Source organism: Diplotaxodon limnothrissa, linkage group LG7 (assembly GCF_057381915.1).
Source record: "Diplotaxodon limnothrissa isolate DT_005_m linkage group LG7, D_limnothrissa_male_GT1.1, whole genome shotgun sequence".
Lineage (NCBI taxonomy): Eukaryota > Metazoa > Chordata > Actinopteri > Cichliformes > Cichlidae > Diplotaxodon > Diplotaxodon limnothrissa.
The window spans coordinates 57,488,641-57,504,683 of record NC_140602.1 but is presented as its reverse complement, the minus strand read 5'-3'; the positions used below and the strand labels follow the sequence as shown (position 1 = coordinate 57,504,683).

Genomic DNA, 16,043 nt, shown 5'->3' with positions numbered 1-16,043 from the left:
ATGACTGCAGTACTGTGCAAAAGTCTCACCCCTCATTTATTTATATTTTTCTTCCAAGGAGCCAGACTTTTGTCATTCTTTAAGTAATCTTGAGCAAAACTTGAAGGTTTTCTGAAGACGCATATTTCTGCTGCTTGTTAAAATCACTTACCTATTGGGACAAACCAGTGTTATGTTGACACAAGCTACTTATCAAAGCACCAATTTTAAATTGCACCTTTAAGGGTTTTTTGTTTTCCTTTCTTTTTTGTGGTTTAGCCATTTGTAATCCTTACTGTTCAATTTGGAAGCACTTTTTAAAAACAGTTTGGACTGAAGAAGAAGTAGTCAGGCTTCTGGGGGAGACAAGGCATTTATTAGAAGTCCATTTCCTGAATAATACCAACAATGTTTCACACAAAGTCTGGCAATGTTTCAGTATTTTCACTTCCCAAGATCAACATTACAAATGAACAACAAGTATGGCACATTTAAATAGACACCATCACCTGTGAGGGGGATTAATTAAGACATTCAAACATTCTAAAACGAGACAGTTCACTCACTGCACAGGACTTCATACGTCTGCGACACATTTGTTTGGGTAGAGAGGAAGGAAAATGGTACATGAACATTTACAAAATGGTTAAGAAATACAGTTCACGCATATACATTTGGAGAGTGGCAGTCAAATACAGTTCATCTAAAAGGTAAAAAGCTAGTCTCACATGTCATGTGCAGTTTCCTTCAGGCTTGTAAATGTAAAGCAACAGCTTCCCATTCAATCAAATGGTCCAATGACATTGAAGTCCCATTTGTGTTCCTATAATGCTTGGTGCATCCGTTTCTATTGATGAGAAAAGCATCCTGAAAGAACTGGATAGTGAGCCACCTTTAAAGACTGGAATTTCATAATCAGCCCCATTGATTGCCAGCAGTCCCAGCAGCATCGCCAGTCCCTCGTCACCCATCAATGTGGAAGAAAAACCCCCCCAAAACAATAAAACACTAGAATTGCAAAAAAGGTGGGGGCAAAATAAGAGGAGAGGTCATCACGAAGTCATCTGTCTACGCACTTTGTTAAGCATGTCCTGTAAGCTGAAGTTGGCTAAAGGAGGTAATGAGGTTATAATGGCCCCTCTCCTCATCTGTCAGCTCCATGTTTCCAGGCCTGACCACCACCACAACATTAATGCCGGCTTCTTCTGCAGCTTTGGCCTCTGCAATGACAAATGCAGTCACGTTAAAAAAAAAAGTACACAGTTTTTTGCCCTTAACAGAATATTATTATCAAGACGTGACAATAAACAGAAGTGGCCAATAGGAGTCTCTTTGAAGACGGGTGTCAGACGGATTCAAAACCTCAACACAAAACGACTACTTTGAACATTTCAGTGTTTCACAAAGCCTCACTTTGCCGATCACTGCCTTCGTCCCACCGATCTATTCATCCTGGTAGTCTTTATGTTATCTTACTAGCAGACAAACACCAGACCAAACGGAGAATATTATCATTGCTAACATACTTACCCCGGGTGACGTCTGTCAGGAATGTGATTTCCTCAGGCTGACAGCCAATCCTCTCTGCAATTCTCTCATAGCTCTTTGCGTCCACTTTAGCCCCTATACTGGTGTCAAAGTGACCGTCAAATAACTGAAAAGAAAAAAAAAATCAAACCATCAGATTAGACAATATCAATAACAAAAACAACAAGAGCTTACAATTTGTTTTAGCCATTAACAGCTCCTCCAATACAAAAATGTTACCTTCTTATAAAAAAATAATAAACAAAATTAAATAAAATAAAAATAGAAACTATGTGTAAGCAAAGGTTGTGTTTGCACTAAAGTAGGAAAGGGGAACAAACTTCTAGAAGATCTCCTTCAACAGAGTATCCAAATAGAAGTTTCTGTGCCTCCACGCTTCCAGAAGAGTAGATGTAGACTTTCAGGCCACGTGCTCTCCATGTTCTGATAGATGGAACTACATCCTGATAGACCCTGATTTTAAAAAGGGATGGGGGAAAAAAAGCAGCTTATTATTATGTTTTTATGGGGTGGCGGTGGCGGGTTATCTCTACTTCTGACAAACAAACCAAATTATGACCCAAACCCGAGTAAAAGCGTATATGAATTTCAAAAGTGAGGAAAATGATCAGTGTACTTACTCGCCTTTGATTCTCCCAGATGCATAAGCTGACCTCCACATGTGACCCTGAAACTGTTTGAGCGCTGTGGACTTCCTGTCTGCTGCCATCTGCCACAGAACATTTTCTACTACTTCCCTAATGGCCTTCTCCTCATCTGTGTGAACTGTCTGGTCCACAGTGTGCACAGGACACGCCCGGTTCTGTTTCATGTCCTCTTCAATCTGCCGTGACAGTCAGCCTTTTTGTTAAAAGAGCACTAAGGGATGTTCCCTGGTTTACTTGGTGGATTAAAACAGGTATGTCAATATTCATTAAAAAAAAAAAAAAAAAAAAAAAAGGCAAGCAATTCAGAAAATAAAGGATAGAAGCTGAATATGTAAGAATTCTTCAGTACCCAAATAAAGGTTTTCCCTCCTTTGTTCACTAGCTGCTGATAAATAACAAACTGCATTCCTGCCAGGCTGAGTAACAGCCTGGATTTCATTCTTCCAGTAGGGAATCACACTTAAAAACATGTTTGCTAGCTACCTGTTTCTTTAGTAGATGAACATCTTGTTTGCACTCGTCTTCTTCCCAGTGAGTGGACAGGTAATCCTCAAGATGCTCTTTGATGTACGGAAAAAGGATATCCTATAAATGAAAATATGGACACGTGACAGCAAAAATAAATAAATAAAACATAAAACCCACACTAGAGCCTGAGTGATTTGTCAGCAGATCGAGATCACCTATCTGCCAATCCGTATTTATAGCAGCGAATAAATTTTAATTTTAATAACAGAAACTACAGAAGAGATGGGAGAAACATCCTTCAACCAGAGTTGATGTCCATAGTTTGTCCACCAGGGGGCCTTACAAAGACTTACAAACAAACAACAACCAGCTGATCCGAGCAGTCAGGCAGCATACATGAGTAAATAAATAACAACATACAACAAACGTTAGAGAAATGTGATTGTTTCCCGTGTTGGAAAGCCGATGAACTTGAAAATGGGATTGTTAAATCACCATGTTGTTCTTAGAGATCTTATGCTTAGGCTCTAATTCAGTCTCTCTAGTTGGAAAATACCAACAGAACAATGTTTATTGATTCCTGTTTTAAAAGCCTTTTCCTTCATTTATGGTACAGCTGTTGTGTCTGTTTGCACAGACATTTGCCTACCCAGAGAAGAGTTTTTTTTAACCTACGCAAATGTGGTTCAATGTAGCTCTTGAAAAACCCAACAGTGTGTAGCTCAATGTTGATGAGCATTGTGAATGGTGACTTCACATGTCCATGTCTATTTCTAACGCACTTCCGTATTCTAAGACACAAAGCAAAGAGGCTTCCATGAAAGTAAAAACATTACATGAAACTGCTAATTACAACACTTCTTGTGTGACATGAACGCAGCGTTAGGTGTGTTCGTTGTCAAACGGTATTTCTGGTTATATAAAGCAAATATAGACATTTGTAGAAGCAAATTAATAAAATTGCATTATATTCAGGAGATAGAGAGACCCTGTGAAGTTTTGTTGGTTTAGATGTGTGCTACCGGTGACAGGCAGCTGTTAGCATAGCCGCACAACCGTGCAGACTTCGTTTGCATTTCACGCTGCTTACCTTCACAAATGTAATCGGTGTGGTGGTGCCTTCAATGTCGAGCAGCAGGGCACTACTGCAGGCAGGAATAGAAACAGTGGCCATTTTTACTGGGTGAGTCTGCAACGGCTCTTGTTAGCTGACGTTAGCTTACTAATTAGCAGCACCGCGGCGGAAGAACCAGGCTGGACCCGGTCCTCGCTGTTTTTACAAGACTAACAGATCAAGCAGACTACAGATTATGCACGCGCTAACAAATATATCTGGTGGTAAGCCACTAACTAGCAATCACTTCACAGCTAACAAACAGGGCAGTAATATGCACACATGGCCAGCTCCGTCAGTTCAGACTCCACGCCAGTAGGCGGCGGTACCTTAATAATGAACAACAAGTAAAACAACAATAAGAATTTGTTTATTTGTTTAAAACGTTATTTAAAATCGATATTCCAACACTCAGTTTACTTGTCTGTGCCATTTTATTAAATGAAAGCATGTTTTGCATTTGGTATTATTTATTGGTTAACATTTATGTCAGTATAAAGAAATGTGCGAAGACAACAGGGGACTATTTTATATGAAAGTGTTTTATTTGTCCTACAACAGCAATACTGAAACTATGCCAGAGCAACACTGTAATGCAGAGGTAGTAGTATAAGGTACACCTGTTAACTGATCATTAACACAAATATCTAATTAGCCAAGTAAGTAAACTAAAATTTTATTTGTATAGCCCCTTTCAAGATAAAAAATTACAGGGCTATAAAAGGGCTATCTTAAATAAACCAAACATGAGTGAACAAAGGTGAATAAGTCTGCACAGAGCTGATGAGCTGATTTTAAGTCTCTATGAAACTTTTCAACTCATATACACTTTCACCAGTCTTATAACTAAATACTGTGATGGTGGTCTTGAGTTTGACATGTAATGAATCAGCTATTATTGTAATGTTTTAATGTAGTTAGTACTGTAAAACTAAAATAGGACTTGTTGTACATTTTCTATTTTATAGCCACAAGTTTGGTTAGTATGTTATTACAACACATCTCTTTTTTGAAAAGCATCTCCAAACTTAAAGGCTGGACAGGAACAATTCAATTTATTGGTGACACTTACATAGTGCAAGTAAAATTCCATCACCATTAAATGTTTAGAAGTATTCATCTTCAAGATCATGATGAAGGGTCAGAGTGTATCTTTACACTTTCTGTGAGGATATTTTAAGTAATAAGTAATATATGATGTAGTGTCTTTTTGTTTTGTTTCAATTTCACTAACATGAATGTGGAAGTGTAAAGAGTGTGCAGCACAAGAGACTACAAGATCTCAGTTATTGAAGCACTGCAGGTTAAACCACGGCCACTTTGGCCACAGACACCCTTATCCATGCACATGTTTAAACTTTCCATGCACCTTTAAAGCTTGAAATGCACTCCAAAGTTACCTATGTAGATCACATGTTGATCAGACATTGCAGAGATCAGTAGATTCCTGGCAGGGTGATTAAAGACAAGCTTTTCATTGCTGATTTCAAAAGAAGGTGGCCAGCTCTCTTTTCTGAGCGTGAGATATTGTTATCATTATATTGTCTTGATTACTCCATTAAAAAAATAAATAAATAAAAAATTGTAAAGTGTTCAAATTTTTCATGAATATTCACCCAGAGCTGGAAATTGCAATTTTCAAATTGGATCTGCAGTTAAGAAAGCGCACCACTCCCACTTCTGATTATTTCACATTGTTTTAACTAAAATGAATCAGAAAATAAAAATGCATTTCATGGATTTCATTGTTGTTATTATTTTCCTACATCATATTGTTGTGGTCCACCAAATACTTTTTTTCACATTTTACTGTAATTCTTAAATGTTTGCAGGTGGAAGCAGAGTTTGCCTGCATCACCACTGTCCTACATCCAAATTCATGCAGCAGCTAGAATTCTGTGCGGGTTATTTTTGGGTGCTATAACTTTTGGTGTTTCTTCCTGTTATTCTTTTTATAATAACCTTTTCTCACAAGATTTTGTTTACAAAGTAAGTAGATTTGGAAAAATCTCCCTAAACCTAAGATTTAAACTGTTTAAAGTGATACTTTCAGCTGCAGAAACTATTAAAAGTTTTGGGTATTGTGGACTTTTCAGTGATTACTTTTTGTGTTTCTTCCTGTAGTTGTTTTTTTTACTAGTGTTGTTTACTGCATAATACAACAATAATCTTACACATCGCCCTCTTCTTTGCGGCAGTAAGATGCCATTTAAATTAAAAGAGCTTGTGTACTGAAGGTGCTAATTGTTTATCTCAGTGACGACCCAGAAACCCTCATAAAGGAGAACATGATAAGTTTAGTGGCCTCTGCTTTCCACAAATTTGCTTTGTGGAAGCAAAGAGAATGTTTTTGCAGGTTTGTGTTCTGGCTAAAGATTAATTTCTTTTTATTTTGAGAACAACCATTAGGGAATGCACCAGGTCCAGAACCCACAGACAAACTTGAAAATGTTGGGCTAATCATTGAAAGTGTTGAAGTGCTCCATGACCTTGGTAACATTGCAATTCCAGTTGCCATTTTGTTTGGCCTCATTTACTCACTGGTCTTGAGCTACAGTTGAGCTACTTGAGTTCAGACAAGAAATTGCAAGAAAAAAGAGGAGCACTGAAAGACTGTTAAGTGTAACTTTGAAATGGAACTGGAGAACACTTGGAACAAGGGTTTTTGTCCGCAACCATCAACAGAACTGGAATGTTTTTGATCCAGACATTGAGCTACTAATGGTCTTTGGAAACTATGTCTGAATATGTTTTAGCAGCTTTCAAATTGTTCATATGAGGTTTTTGTTTTATGTCAGTCAGGGAAGGGGGAAAAATAAAAATGGCGTCATGTCTGGGTGAGTTGCAGTGCTTCTCCAGCAGCTCTAGGTATCCTCCCCCATGTGGAGCCATATTAGCCCAACTATTCTCCACACCTGTTGGCAATTCAGCTGACGGTATTTAAGACCAGCGCTCTCAGTGAGTCTTCACCAGAATGTCTGCTAACATTAGCTAGTGCTGGGCCTTCAATTTGTGTACTTGTCGTTATTCATTCTTGTTGCGTTAACTTATCGTTTCTTGTGTCAAAGTACCTCTCAGACCATTCACTCATCTGTGCAGTTCCTCACCTACCTTTTCATTGCTGGTCACTCCGTCATTCAGATAACCTGCTCCACCTGCCTGCCCCCCCTGCTGTCACCTCTGGTCTTGGAACACTGTGGAACTCTGAACTCTCTGGATCACAGCCAAACGGACACTCACCCCGAACCCGCTGGCAGTTTCCCCCCCACGCTTCCTCCGACCTGCTCACAAGTAAGGCAGAAACTTGTTTCCACCTGTTTACTTGTCTTACCTCCTCCTAAATACAGTTAAATAACTTAATAGAACTAAATTCATGTTTTTATGCATTAATTAACACATTTAAGCATTTTTTTTTAGGAGGGGGTACTTTAATTAGGTCATTGCAGAGTGTACAGCCTGTAAGGGTTTTATAAAGAATGAGTTCTGCTGTGGGCCTCTCATTGCCTGTTTGTGGAAATAACAAATGATGAACTAAAGCCATGTCTTGACATTTTAAATTCTTAATTTATCTGATTATGTCATGATTAACATGGATGACATTTTTATTTCTCATAGCTGAGCTGGTGAGTCCAGTCAGTCTACGTCAGATGGTCGTCACAAATTTGAGGAACCAGCCTTTAAGCAGCAGCCATTTGGACTCTATAAACAATCAAATCCTCTCCCTTTACCATGACCTGGTTACGGGGTCCAAGGAGTTTCCTCATATTGCAGTCAGGGGATTGTTTCACTCAGAGCAGATGACGACAACTTTTACTGCTGTGCTGAAAAGTCAGAGGGAGAACACCACTCCATCTCCTTCTACAAGCTCACCAGCTGGTATGATGGTGCTGCCTGCAGGGTGCCACTTACATTCTCAGATCCTGACTCCTGTACTTCCAGACAAGGTGGATATTTATGCACTGAATACAGACCGGAGGAACTGTGTCCACACCTTGGTGACGGCCTCATCGTCACTAGAGTAATCTCTGCTCTTGATCGCACAGAAGACAGTGAGATGACAAACCACTGGAGAGTCACGGACTACAGCTCAGAGGCAGAGTTATCATGTTGGAGTTCTGCCAGTTTCTAAAGACGTTTAGACAGGGTGCGAAGAGAGAGGCTACAGAGGACGAGAGCAGGAGCCCCACTCCACCAAGGAAACCGAAGCCTTCCCTGGAGAACTTATTTTCTCAAGACTCTTTAAGTTTTAAGACTTTGGCATTGATTCCATCAACTGCGTTGGACATATGGCAGGGCTGTGACTGGATGTTGAACCAGGGACATCTATTGTAGAGCCAACTGTAAATCGGTGCAAAATGAAGTAAGGATCCATAAAGACAGTGCCAAGTGGATCGGCAAGAATCAAGAAAGTGGTGAGGAATAAGTAATGTTTAATGTTGTCTCTAAAATGTCCCAAAATGTTAGAAAACATCTTTAAATTTTAACTTTTATTGTCTAGTAACTTGTGTCTTACAGTAACATAAGTGCTACATAGGGGCTTTAGCTGTCTAGCTCAAATTTCTCTCTACGATGTAGGGTTTGGATTTTCTCTCCTAAACTGATCGTCTGGCAGTCTCCGCCGGTCGATCTGCCTGAGTGTATGTTTTTCTGTTTTGTTTTGGCTCCCCTGCCTTCTCCTGTATGTGTGTTTTCCAGTGTGCCAGTTTATGGGCGTCATCAGGCCAGAAGGTCTTTCCCACGCTGAAGCCAGCCACACCTGTCTTCCATCTAGATTCCAGGTGCTGCTGATCACTTTCGCAAAGTGGTTACTAAACTGTTTGACTGAGCTTGAGTCAACGCTGGATCGTTCAGTTATCGAGTTAGTTATTTGGGTCCTGTTCTCACCACGCACCTTGACATAAATAATAAACACTTTGGTTTAGAAACTGCATTTTGTCTTTAGTTGTGTTATCATTGTCTAATATTTAAATTTGTTCAATGATCTGAAACACTTTTTTTACACCAATGTATGGACGTAGAAGTTCTGTTCAAAAACCATCAACAGAATCATTCCAACAATGTGAACCTGAAGCTGTCACTGCAACTCTACTAATGCCCAGTTTGTAACAACAGACATGATGCCTCATGCTACAAAACAGCCCTAAGAGATGCAGTTAAATGTGGCCTCAAAGTCCAAAAAACCGCACACATATCATACAGTTGGGCAAACTTGTCGACACTGTTCTTCAGAGGATAAAGTGCTGGTGCCGTGTTCCACCACCAGACTTCCAAACTATGTTGCAGAGATGTGCAAACCAGGAAAGCACAAGAGCCTTAAGGCCATTTTCAGAACTTTTTTAAATTGTAATTCTAAGAATCGTTTGGCACATGGTGTTTTGGAAATGTAAATAATGATCAAATGATAACTACAACAGCGGCATTAATAATAATGTTACTAAGAGTTATAGACCTTAATTTCTTCTAAATCTGTGTGTAGAACACCAACAGATTCATTAAAATATACATGAATCACTGACTTGTGAGACTGTTTCAGTTTCTTTAGTTATATCTCCTCCTGTTTTCTTGCTTTAATGATGCAGGCTTACACTATCATCACTTTCTCCACTTCACCTTGAGGTAAACTTGCTTCTTTGCAAAGAGTAGTAGAAGCATGGCACTATATGGATGATTCAGAGTCTCTAACAAACACAGTGGCATGAACAAAATTTGCACAGGTTTTCTGTAATTCTGTGTGCGCTTGTGTTTTTTGCTCAGGATAACAACGTTTCCATACACATACTGAACGAGGCCCAATGTTTGTTTGGGTTTTTTTTGGGGTTTTTTGTGTTTTTTTTCACAGAAAAACTGGATCTACGTAGTTCTGCCTGTATTTTCTTCACATGGCTACACTGCTACAATTACACAATTTTAATGGTTTAACCAGCTATAGTGGGAATAGTGCCATCCACCTTGGAAGATGATGGCCAATTCAAAGTTTTTATATTTTGTGTTTATTGGTTGTTGGAATGTTCAGAGAATCCCCTGACCACATTATTGAGGCTTACAGATACAGTGACATCTGTATGTACACAGCTGTGCTACAGTGCAGTTATGTGGAGCCTCAGCAAAGATGAATACTGTCAGAAACATCAGTTTTATTACTTCACTGAATTTTTTTATTTATGTATTTCATATAACTGAAAATGAATAGGAAACCTATAAAAGATGATAAAACACATTAACACACAGAGTGCATAATAACACAAATAATCATACTGGCAGTGATTGCTAGTACCAAGTCAATTAAAATCCACCAAGAATGCAGTGTTTAAGGTTTTGTTTTGTTCATTACACTCTCAGGTGACGTGCTTTTCAAACATTACCTTTAAACTGTTTAATGTAGTGGCCATTCCATCCACTCACCTTTTATCTTCAATATTTTTGAGATGTTGGTGTTTGAGACATTGCAGATTTCTGGCATTTTGTGTAAATTTAAGCATTTCACAATTTGATTACAGTATTTCTAATAAACAAAAAGAGTGTGAAACTGAAGTTAGACTTGTGTGTGGAAATGAACCACCTCATGTTGCGTAGCTCTCTGGATTTTACACTTACTGGACTGCATACTTATTTAGTATATACAGTACAATAAATCAAAATTTGCATGTTTTTTACATAACTGAAACATTTAATTTAAAGAAAATATGTATATTTATATGAAACGTGTGTACTTACTGCATTTGATGTATTACACCCATATATAATGCGTATTACAGAATGTAACGTGTAATTTTGCCACCCCATTTGATTTCACCCTCATGCCACCCTAAGAAAATTTCTCTAGATCCGCCCCTGAAAGAGAGCTGTAACTGAGTAATAAGTATGTACTTGTAAATGCAACATCAGACCTTATACATTAGCCTGTGTACAGCTCACTGAGCAGCTACATAGGCCCTTCAGAGGTTTCTGAGTGATGGAAGGGATACCCTGGTCTGTCTGTGCACAGAATACTGAAGCTGCTGTGACGAAACTCGATGGCAAAAGTGCTGATGAAGATGAGCAACATCATGACGAGTGCCCACTGGCATTGACTTGCATGCATATGAAGGCGTTGAGACATCAGGGAGAAGTCTGTGTCGATGGAGTTAAGGGTTCAGAGAGTGAAGGTGTGAGCACATGAAAAATGAACATCACATTATATTGTTACAGTTCTCTACCAGAATTATGTGCTATTCATCTGCTGAGCTGGGTAGAAAATAAACTCCATCCAAACTAAGAGCAGAGAGACGGTCTGAAAGTATTTTTATAGCTCCTTATTAGGTAGAGAATCAGATAAAGAGATCAGATAAAGAGATCAGTAATAGATCATAATCATAATCAGATCATAATCAGATCAATTTGATAAAAAAACATAAAAGGTTTAAAGACCAAAGCCAAGAGAAAATACAAAATCTATCAAATTAAAACATTAAATTTTAGAATATATGTAGCCTATATCAGGAAATTCTAAAGATGAAGCATTAACAATACAAACCCAAATAAACTGTCATTTCAAATAAACAGAGTGCCCCCCCTTCTTATTTTTTTGCATATGTGTCACACTTACATGTTTCCGGGCATCAAACAAATATCAGATAAAGTATGTATTATATATTATGGTGATATCACTTCTCTTTAGTCTGGAGAGCGCAGTGTCCATGAGACTCAAATTTCGATTCCCCTGACCACAGAACAGTGGACAGGGCCTCAGTCCATTTTAAAGTCTGCAGGGTTTCCGGATCATTCTCACTTATGGCTTCTTCTTTGCACGACAGAGCTTTTACCTGCATTTATGGATGGCATGGCTTTGTCCACAGACAATAACAAACTTCCTGAAAGTGTTTCTGAGGCCATGCATGCGATTATCAATGCAGAATCATGGCTGTTTTTTATGCAGTGCTGCTTAAAGGCATAAAGAGCATGGGTATCCAGTACTGAATTTCAGCCTTTCCTCTTATGCACAGACATTTCTCTATTTTCTTCAAATCTTTAAATAATACATATGTTGATGATGAGATCAAAGTCTTTGCAACTTTGTGTTTAGATATATTATTCTGAAAATACTCCACAACTTTAGACAGTTTTTTCCACAGACTGCTGAACCTCTGCCAGTTTTTACTTCCAAGAATCTCTGCCTCTTACAGTATACCCAGTCATGTTACTGACCTGTTGCCAGTTCACTGTATTAGTTGCAAAAGTTCCTGGAGCTGCTTCTTTTTAGTACCTCTTACTTTTCCAGCCTCTTGTTGCCCTTTTTTTGGGACCTGTCGCTGCCATTAAATGTCAAAATGAGCTTAAACACTTGTTATGTTTCTGTGTTCTTCTGTAAATAGAATATGGGTTTCTGAGATTTGCAAATCATTGCATACTGTTTTCATTTACCTTTTACACAAAAGGTGCAAAACTCTGTGGGACCTGGAGTTGTAATTCGTTCTTGAATGCCAGTAAGGGAGCGTTTTTGCTCTTTTGCATTTCATGTGAAAAATGGGCATCTCACTCAAATGAGTGTATTCTTCTCTTTATACCAAGTAAAAGGATACAAAGTATCATGCAAAGAGTGATGGATCCAGACAACAGGAATCGAGCGATGGCAGCCATCTTCCCCTCATTCTTCAGGTTAACTCTCAGGGTGATATAGGACTGCAGCCAGCAGAACAAGGTTCCAAGTCCAAACACCAATACGGCGCCAACATTGTGAATGTTTGTCTCAGTGAATACCTAACACAAAAACCAGTCAGTCAGTAAACCCAGACTTCAGTTATTAAGTTGGAAAATTAACCACCAGATGACGTGGTGTATGTATGAGCATGTGTATGTTTGTGTGTAACTACCTGAAAATTCCCTACAATGGTCATTCCAAAGGAGCTAATAGAAAAAACCACCAAACTAGAAATGTTCAGCCAAGGTTTGTCAATTTTGCCCTTCAGCTGCAGGTATCTGAAAACGGCAATAAAAAACCCTGAAAACAGGAGAAGAACCATTACGGATCTAAAAACAAACCTCTCAGCACACAGCGAGTAGTTTAAAAACAAGATTTATTTTTCTTTCTTTTTTTTAAATGAGCTGAAAGATGTTCTGAATCAATGAAAACAGCAAACTAATGTACTGTCTATGTATCCAAAGCTTGATATACGTTTTTTCTTATGAGCTCCATCGCTGTCTTTTAATGAAAGCTCTAGAGCAATGTTTCCATTACCTACAAATGCTGCTATGTTCATGACTTCACTGAAGACACAGCTGGCTGGAGGAAAGTTGCCTGCAATACTGAGACAGGAAGCAGGAGAAAAATCATATTTGCTATTCTTAAATTAAACGTTTTTTATTGTTAATATGATATGAAACGGAGAGCACAGCACACACCTCATGTAGGGGGGATAAAGGGAGCCATTTCTTCTCCTAAAACAAATGAACAGCATGAATCCACAGATACATCAAAAGAAATACCTGCAGTATATAAAATATATGAATTCAAACCTGTATTGTGAACCCAGCGGCGTTATGTTCTTATTGTAAACAGCTATGAAGTACCTGTTTAAAGGCAGCAACACAGAAAGAAACATAATGAATAAAACATTCTGTAACAAAAGTGGAAGCAATACTGAGGTGTGTGTGTTTGTTTGTTTTTTTAACTACTCTGGTTTGAAATATTTCGATCATGACCTGCTCGTCTACATACATACTTTCATGTAACGCCAGCGTTCATAGTCTCTTATCATCTGGTTTTCATCTTCATTTCCCATTTTTGTTCCCTTTCTTGTAGTCTTTCACTGGTAACCTACTGGTAAACATAACCCACCCTCCCTAGCAGGTTGGGTGTGCACACGTGTGTCATTCTGTCTGGGAACATGATCGCTCAAAACGTTTTGAATGAATCCTGATAAAACTTTGTAGGTGTAGGGTGGGGTGATGGTAACAATCCAATGAAATTTGACTTACATCCACCGAGAATTATTGGTTGGAAAGTGACAAAAAGCCTTATAACTTCAAAACTATGACTCTTATACGTGTGGTGTCTATTGTCAACATATAGAAAATTTGCCTTTCGTTCAAGTTGAAACCAAAATGCATTTTTATTGCACTACAAACTTCTTCAAGTCCATTTAAAAAGAACAAAGAAAACCAAAATACAAAGCGGTTCTGTTAAAAGTAAATACTCCTCAGAGAGTGAGCTGCCTTGGTGCAGGTTTGGGCTGTCGGAGTGCTTCTTGTTAGTTTCTGATTTGTGTGTCACATGTTTTTCTTATCATTTTTAATCTCTCTTTGGTTAATCTTATTCGTCCCTAATATTTGACTTCCTGTTGCTCATTTTACACATTTCTTTCTAGTCGTTATGTCTCTGTGTTGATATTGTGTTTTTTTTAGTTGCTTATCAGACATAGATATTTGTGTCAGTGCTGTTTTGTGTTGCAAGTGATCCTTTTTGGTGTCTTCATGGTTTTCTTTTATTGGGTATCTGTATAGTATAAGTGCCTTGAGGCGACTGTTGTTGTGATTTGGCGCTATATAAATAAAATTGAATTTCATTGAATTGAATTGAATAGTACAGAGTGTACACAGATAATAACCAGTTAATCTGGTTATCTTTGTTGCTTTTTTGGCTCTTTTTAACTGTTCATATACCTCTCTGAGTGTATATATGAGGTTAATGTGTTCCTAAAAAGAACAAAACTTACACCATCAACAGTCCAGCAGCAGTACAAACAGAGTAGATGGGAGGCAGAAGAGCCCACAGGCTGAAATTCACCATCTTGCCCTCTCTCAATCCACAGATGAAGATGCTGTGTTAGTCTGCATGATAACATGTATTTGTTTAATATATTTGAAGTGTAAAGGAGATGGAGATTAATAGACAAATCGTTCAGGTGGAGACAATAGCAGGGTCCAGAAGGGATACAGCAGGAAATACTTTCAAGAACTACTTCTGAGTTACCTCTTGCATTAATTTTGCGTTTTCTTACTTTAGCTTGTATTACCTGAAAGCGGAAGAAGCAGCTAAATTACAGATCCAGCCTGGCTACACAATGCTTTTGTATTAGATTTCCTGAAATGACTTTTTTTGCTAACTCCATTAAGAATCTACAGCTGGACCCATGTGACCTACCGACCGGAGGTATGTTTATTATTATGTTATGATGGGGTGACACAGGAGGGACAAGGAAAACCGTTAACAGGACGCGTGGGAAATCATGATATGCTGTCATAAATACATATAGCTGTTAAGCTTTTGTGCACTACAAATGCACCCTTTAAAGCGACATATTAGCAAATTTAGCTCCAAACAACATTTAAAAAAATGCGATGTTATATTTTTCACAGCATTTACAAATGTTTAACATCAAAATAAATCTTAAATTTACATAGTAGATCTAAACCTTAAATGTGTGTGACATGTGAGCGAGCGCTGGAAGGAGCACAGTTAGATTTCACGAATCCCTGACCCATCCACACACGACTGTTGGGGGGGGGGGGTTAGGTCATCTTTTTTTGGAAAATCTTATGAGGACAATAACAAGTTATTTGGAATCAGACTTTCAGACACAGTACCGTAACTTAAGTCCGTAGGATCTCATTTTAATTTCCTTGTAGCAAATGTGCAACTTGTGACCAGGGTTGTTTGAGACATGTAAAGTATACTTTTATATTCACGAGGAAGGCGATGAAGAAGTCATTTTAACTATTTCTAAATTCTTAAATCTCCCTTTTCCTTGCGACGTGTCTCTCAGTGGGAAGACAGAAGAAGAAACACTGTATACGTATTTTAGGACCATCAGGAAGCGAGTTGTGTAGTACTGTCAGATAGAGTTAGGACATCTGCACACAAACATTACAAGCAGATAGCAGGCTGTTCTGATCGGTTAGCGCATATCAAACTGTGGAGCATACCTGTCTCTGTGGCGGATAATCCCCGAAACAGCGCACCGAGGAGCGGACTTGAAGGTCCCGCAGGTATATCGTGTTCACAGTCCGCTGGCAGTCCCGGGACTGTCTGTGTGCCCGCAGAGCGCCCTGCTGTCGCATGGGGGCAGTGTGCAAAGTATGTGGTACAACCGGTCTGTGGGCGTCTGTGCTGTCGTCAGTGAGCCACAAGAGCCGCGAAGAAGGGCGTTACCTAGGCAAGCACAGACTGGTTGTACCACATCCACCGCCCTCTGGTGGATAGGAGTGCACATCAGCTGCATCTTTCTGCCATTATTAGTTTGTTTCATCATGTTGATTTTGGTCCAAGCGCTCACTTTATTTATTTTTTTGATAAGTTTAAATTGAATTAC

General features: G+C 38.8%; 2 protein-coding genes and 1 pseudogene across 3 annotated transcripts; 1 reads left to right on the top strand and 2 right to left on the bottom strand.

Moving 5' to 3' along the window:
• Positions 1-341: 341 nt before the first annotated feature.
• enoph1 (enolase-phosphatase 1) lies at positions 342-4,043 on the bottom strand. The gene is made up of 6 exons (XM_085358515.1): positions 3,733-4,043; positions 2,658-2,759; positions 2,148-2,350; positions 1,848-1,980; positions 1,510-1,633; positions 342-1,199 (listed from the first exon to the last, which is right to left on the bottom strand). Exons 1-6 carry the CDS (start codon positions 3,814-3,816, stop codon positions 1,060-1,062), a joined length of 786 nt encoding a protein of 261 aa, XP_085214641.1. The 5' UTR covers positions 3,817-4,043; the 3' UTR covers positions 342-1,059.
• Positions 4,044-6,577: 2,534 nt separating this feature from the next.
• LOC146629339 (uncharacterized) lies at positions 6,578-8,504 on the top strand (annotated as a pseudogene). Its single transcript, XR_014906325.1, has 4 exons — positions 6,578-6,593; positions 6,898-7,047; positions 7,372-8,168; positions 8,452-8,504. The product of XR_014906325.1 is annotated as an uncharacterized LOC146629339 (transcript).
• A 1,535-nt stretch (positions 8,505-10,039) lies between these two features.
• Positions 10,040-15,748, bottom strand: tmem150c (transmembrane protein 150C). Its single transcript, XM_085358514.1, has 8 exons — positions 15,658-15,748; positions 14,448-14,562; positions 13,249-13,302; positions 13,135-13,170; positions 12,971-13,038; positions 12,606-12,733; positions 12,315-12,492; positions 10,040-10,866 (listed from the first exon to the last, which is right to left on the bottom strand). Exons 2-8 carry the CDS (start codon positions 14,519-14,521, stop codon positions 10,679-10,681), a joined length of 726 nt encoding a protein of 241 aa, XP_085214640.1. The 5' UTR covers positions 14,522-14,562; positions 15,658-15,748; the 3' UTR covers positions 10,040-10,678.
• Positions 15,749-16,043: the final 295 nt, after the last annotated feature.